The following is a 6,530-nucleotide window of genomic DNA, read 5'->3' as shown; positions in this document are numbered from 1 at the left end:
TACAACTTCCAATCAGTATAAAAGCAAAATAATCATGTGACAACGATACGCGAGAGGCGTTCGGCAAATAGTCTGCTGCACATAGAATTATAGTCTCTACGACACCAAACGTTATACCTGCCTAGAAGCATGTATGGATCTTTCGATCATTTAATATTTATCAACTGAGTTGATAATGTAAATGAGCCGACGTAAAGAGTATAAAAACTGTTTCGGGCGTTAGCCCTTTGTCAGAACGATTCGCCATTCCCTCTAACGAAGGGCTAACGCTCGAAACGTCAGCATTAACACTCTTTACGGTGGCTAATTTAGATGATCAATTCAGTTGATAAAAACAAATTATCTTGTTGTACTCCCCTACTGACGCAGTACCACAGTTTCTTTAGAAACGTATCCCTCTCATACTAAACCAAGGATACAACAGACCTCTTGGAACGTATGAACTTATGTTGCTGCGGTTGAATCTCCAACGTATAGATTACAAACCACAACAACCAAAAAGGTATGCCAACGCGTGCATTTTTTTTTTGTGGAGTCGTAACCCTAACCCTTAAGCCAGCCTCAAACTCTAACAATAACCCTAACCTCTTAACACTCAACTTGAACCGAAAAATGGTTATCTGAATTTGGGCTTATTGAACGTCTGAACTCTGCAGCCGAGAGAATCGATCGAGAAAAGAAATCACCTTATACAGGTACCATTCCGCACAGCACCTCATAGTCGATAATTAATCCCACACTGTGTCGTAAAAACAGTTCATATTTATTTCTTTTAAAAAAACTTTTATTACGATATATTTCCTTAATTTTGATCATTTCGTTCTGACTATTGCATGGAAAAAATTATAAAAGTATATTTACAAACACATGCTGCTTTAATATATCTATGTAAAAAAGGCATGCATCCCAAATAAAAGCTGGCGCTAAAAATTAGTTCAAGTTCTCCTGTATATTAAAATGTTCCGAGGATCATCACAGCAAATCAATGTTCGAGTTTTTACCACCAAAGAATCTGTTTTCTGACTCTCATATGAAATGCTACCACAGCTTTGTTAAAAAATATTCAAGAGAGTTCCAAATATAATTGAAATTCTGTGATAATTTTCTGAAAACATAGCATTCATTTGAATATGAAATGACTAGAACCTTGAAAACTTTTATCTGTCCTCTCATCCACTCGTGTTATTTCTGTAACTTAAATCCAACGTTCTTAAGCAACCCGCTCTACTCTGCTGTCTTTGTATTGTTCTTCATGACTTCTTCAATCCAGCTTCTAAAGTACAAAACATCTGAAAATACACCTGGATCACCGTTATGCATACAGCCTTCATTTGCCCAACTTGTAACACCCATCAAATACCAGCGGTCGTCTCTCTCACAGGCCAGCGGTCCGCCACTGTCACCTTTACATGTGCCTCGACTCTGACCCAGGGTCCCAGCACAGCGCATGTCTGAAGTCACATTGTTAACTCTTTTCTGTTTGTAATACAGTTGACAAACTCTGTGAGCTACAAGAGGAATTGAAGTCTCCTGCAGAATGTCTGGCGTCGAACTAAGAGGTCCAGAACGACCCCAGCCAGTGACGTAACACTTAGTACCGTCGTCAAAATCAAAGTCTGGAAGGCATATTGGTGACACATGCGCATCAAAGAAGATTGGTCTTTGGAGCTTCATCAAAGCAATATCATTTCGTAAGGTTTTCTGGTCGAAGTTTTGGTGTAAAATTATCTTCTTTACAGGAACAGTTTGCTCTCTTCCTTCACTGACCCCTCTGTGGAGTTCACCTGACGATGAAAGGAAACAGTCCAGCAGTCATACCTATGAGCATTTAAACTAGAACCTCCTCAATGGAAATTTTCAAAAGGCATAAGGCATGTTAAGAATCCCCTCCTGTACCTTACTCACCCCAAACCCATCCTAATACAAAACTTCGATCCTTTGAGAATCTTGTATGCAATATTTTATTACATTCTTATACGGACTAAACGTACAGAGGAGGTATGGTTGAGCCATAAAATTCGTCATAACTGTCTTCGTTAATCATGTCAACAAAACTGACGTTATTACCGTACATACGTAATAATACTTGATCAATGGAAGCTATATTATCACTGTACGTACACTGCGACATAACTGTGTCTCGGCCTTAATGAAAATACCAAGCTTTCTATTATAAAATAACAAGCGATTGCAATTTTGGAGCGGGCCAATGGCTAAGTTCTACCGAATGGATGAAAACGGCACCAACAAAACATGACTTACCAGCAGTGACATTAAAGTTGGCGGGGAATTTTTTACCAAATTCACTTTTCACACAGTGTGCTGCCGTAACAATCCAATGGTGATCCAAGATGGAGCCACCACAAAGATGAGGGATACTTTCGGTGTTATCAAAGTATCCCAGCTGAATCTGCCATGGCCACTCACCTGGTTTAGCATAAGCTCCACCCACAATCTGAGGCGACCAGGTATGATGCACACGTTTAACACCACAGGGTCCTGTCAAGTACAACCAGCCAAACACAAGTTATCTTTCTGTGTATGGACTATTTCTAAGTATTAGCTTTGTCGATCGGACTGTTCAAAATTAATATCATTCTTGAAGATTACTGTCCCCAGTAATATTGGTCATATCATCATTACCTTCTGCTCTTGAAGAACGTTATGAATCTGAAAATATCTTGCAGTGGGAGATTCCTCCGCTAATAAAGCGCAACCAAGTTGTAACTAATATAAAGAAAACTAACTACGTAATTTTTAAACCCAGACAGAAGAAATTTAACTCCAGCATTCTCCTTTGGAGATAAACCCCTTCAACAATCTAACATAACTAAATTCCTTGGGGTCTATATTGATGATCATCTCACCTGGAAACATCATATCAACTATGTATCTACAAATCGCTAAATCAATAGGTATTATATTCAGGTCTCGCTTTTCCTATCCTCTACAACCAAACTCACTTTGTACTACCCTTAATTTATCCTTACATCGTCTACTGTAACTGCGCCTGGTCGTCCACATACATATCTAACTTAAATAGAATTTATTCTTGCAAAAGCGAGCTGTGCGGGCTATCACCAACTCAGACTATCGAGCCCATTCCGCTCCTTTATTCTCCAAACTAGGAATTTTAGATATTTTCCAAGTCAATACGTTTGAAATCGCCAAATTCATGTTTTATTATAGAAATACCTTATTGCCTCCATTGCTTCTCAATCTTTTTGTAACGAATAGCCAAATTCACAACTATGGTACCAGAACAGCCAGTAATTATCTAACGCATTTGTGCCGTACAAATCTCAAGCAATTTACAATTCTCTACCAAGGTCCTAAAATTTGGAACTCTCTTCCTGTTTCAGTCACTCGTTCGTCAAACCTTCCTAGTTTTAAGACGAAGATGCAAGAGTTTTTACTTAAATAATCACTGAATTGGCCTAGCCGCAAATTCGCAGCACTTTTTCTTTTCTTTATTTATTAATGTAAGTGAGGTGGCTCTCCCATAAGCTCGGTGGCTTCCTGGGTCTCCTCGCCTTCTAGCTATAACCGCTGTAAATAAATTTTTTGTATTGTGCAAATAAGGCAAATAAAAGATGACGATGACAATGATAAACTAAATCAAGTACACAATGAAAACCACCAAAAATCTTTGGAAAAAATAAGAAGGATTCATGGCTGAGAGTCTTACACAATTACATACCCACAAAAGACACGTTCAAAGCTGCCTTTTCGCCTTCACCAAACTCGTTGTAAGGTATACAGACATATGATCCATTATCTTCAGTCAGAGCGTGTGTGATGTTGTAAATTCCACTAGATGTATTGGACACTAGGATGCCATTGTGGTAAATATTATAGGTTATGACCGGTGGGTTGGCTTTTGCTCTACAAGTTATTATTACAGATGAGTTTAATACTGCAATATTGTCTGGAACTGATGCCTCAAGCTTGGTGTCGTATGGTTTATCTGCAGAATATAATAACAACCGGGTCTGCAAGTCAATCAAATTGGTTGGTTACTGAAGACAATCCTAATTTTCACATTATGTCAAATGTTTTACTCACGTAGAACACTTAGCACCGCCGCTTTAGTATCAGGAAGCCCCAGTCCGTTCTTTGCTGTGCAGATGTATGTACCTCCATCGTATCGACTCACATTCCTTATAACAAGCTGTTGACCTGGTGGGAACACTTTACTGTTGTCTCTAAGCTTACTCCAAGAAATTGAGGAACAAATTTGTCATATGGGGCATATGAAGTAGCATTACAAAAGAATGACACACTTGCACTTTCGTTGACGGTCATGTTCTGTGGAAAGTACATGATAGAAAAAGCACCTGTAGATAAAAGTGAAGGAATTTAGATTGCATTTCATTTAATTTTAGTGAAAACTTGTGGGAAAAAAGACAGTCAAATAAAGCACAAGCCTCGTACTAGTTTCTCTTATTTTGGCACAAATCAGAAGACTATATTAAAAACGCCAGGTTGATAACTTGTGTGATGTTGTGCTTGTTGCTGGAGGCCTTCTCGAGTGTTTTTTTCGCCAAATTTTGCTGAGGCTTAGTTTGCTTCAAGTCGCATAAAGTTGCGATGACTTAAGGTGCAAGAGTGCGTCTTACTTACCAACTACCGAAACCTTGACAGAGCCGTTTGAACCAGAGCCAAGCTTGTTGAGTGGTACGCATATATAGGTTCCTGCGTCAAAATATCTGGCCTTTTGAATAACATGTACTCCTGTAAAACTAGTTCTTAAGTAGACACCATTACGATAAAACTGGTATTGACTTGGCGGTGGGTTGGCATCAGTTATGCAAGTCATTGCAATGCGACCATTTCCTAGTACCACTGCATTTAATTTATCGGTTGTTAATCTTGTAGTTATTGGATTATCTAAAGGAAAAGAAAGACATCCATTTGAGATTTTGATATTAACCATGCAACACACCTCCTTTAATAGACGCTGTTTTTGTGACGAATATGAAATTCGAGACTCCCGAGAAATCGTCTTAATTAATTTCAAAGAACTTGCTGAAGTGTAAAGTACGGACAACACGAATTGTCGTGTAGTCTTCCACCTTCTCGCTAGCATTTGGACTTAATATGATAAAAACGATTCTCGATCTCAGATAGATCTCAATGCACTTGTAGCATACTAACATAGAATGGACAAAATATGGGAAAAAGATACAGCATTCTTGATAACAGCAAAATAGGAAAAATATTCCGCGAGGATGCTGTGGATAGCATCAATTTTTCTTTTCATGCCGGGGTCTTTGTAAATTTGAAGTGGAGCTGGACTCACGATTATATATCTCTAACAATTATTGCCTTGGTGACTTCCACAAAAAACATTCTGAACTTACAAAGCACGTTCACATATGCCGACTTAGAAACAGGACTTCGCACTCCATTAACACCGACGCATCTGTATTCACCGCGATGCGACCGACCAGCAGCTGAGATTACTAAAGTGTTCCCAGTGACCAAAGTTTTACCATCTGCAACTCTTATCCAGGACAGCTGTGCCGCTGGTCTTCCTGTTGCATTACAGGACATTGTAACATTCTTCTTTCTTTTTCCAAAACGGTAACGTTGCAGCAAATGTACTCGATCGTCGGCGAAACTAAAAATATATATAAAACACAACTCTTGAGTATCATATCATAATACAGCGGCGTGAAAAGCCTTCTTTACAAACAACATTGTCAGTTGCTCTTATACGAAATGGATCGTTGGGGGAGTGTGGGAGGTGAGGAAGGGCATTACCTGACAAACACCGTTGGAGGTGCTAATACTTGGGCCCAGCCTAAACGATGCGTGTAGGTCATTCTGGAGGATCACTCTTGTTTATTTCTTCTATTTGTTTTCCTGAATAAATCGAGGAGAACGACAAAATCTAGCTGAAGTAAGGCTGACATTGATTTGTCGCCTCCGTCAAAGCTGGAACATTTTATTTCATGTGACCAACTACAATACAAACAGAAATTTGACTCACAGTTTTCCATCTCCACTCGAGCAACAGCTGACACATTCTCACCGCGAACACTTATTGCGGTACATCGGTAGCTGCCAAAGCTGATTTGTAAGCATTGTGTATTACCAGTGTTTGTCCTATGGAATGCACTTTTCTAGCGTCGCCAACTTTCCGCCATGTTATTGTCCGGGGTGGATTTCCCGTCGCATTACAAAAAACTCAAATGTATCTGTGTTCGTTCACAAGTTGATAGGCTGGATGAATGTGTGGATAGCTGGGGACTCTGTAGAGTAAAAAGCAATTCTTAGACCCTTCCTGTCTAGTTCCACATTGTAATAGTTATTTTTCAATATAGGATAGAGGACCACTTGTTCATCAGTTGAAATACTGTTGACGTTACCCTCTGGAATAAGTGATTATCCATCATTGGTTAACATTTAAGGACTCGGGTAATCACAAGATCGTCGTTTACACATACTACCAAACAACTATATCCCATTTGAAGTCAACTATTCTCCCACTTGTTGGTTCTAAGACAAGAATATAATCACAGACC

The 6,530-nt window shown here is 39.2% G+C and overlaps 1 protein-coding gene across 1 annotated transcript in view; it reads right to left on the bottom strand.

Moving 5' to 3' along the window:
• Positions 1-755: 755 nt before the first annotated feature.
• Positions 756-6,530, bottom strand: part of LOC131769699 (uncharacterized) — a 24,718-nt gene continuing 18,943 nt past the window's right edge. The window contains exons 16-19 of the mRNA XM_066168469.1: positions 4,066-4,191; positions 3,701-3,967; positions 2,263-2,499; positions 756-1,784 (exon numbers count right to left, since the gene is read on the bottom strand). Of these exons, the coding sequence (XP_066024566.1) occupies positions 1,225-1,784; positions 2,263-2,499; positions 3,701-3,967; positions 4,066-4,191 (1,190 nt within the window). The 3' untranslated portion in view covers positions 756-1,224. The remainder of the gene's footprint in view (positions 1,785-2,262; positions 2,500-3,700; positions 3,968-4,065; positions 4,192-6,530) is intronic.

The sequence above is a fragment of the Pocillopora verrucosa genome, chromosome 6 (genome assembly GCF_036669915.1).
Source record: "Pocillopora verrucosa isolate sample1 chromosome 6, ASM3666991v2, whole genome shotgun sequence".
Classification (NCBI taxonomy): Eukaryota; Metazoa; Cnidaria; class Anthozoa; order Scleractinia; family Pocilloporidae; genus Pocillopora; species Pocillopora verrucosa.
This window is presented reverse-complemented; position numbering and strand designations above follow the sequence as displayed.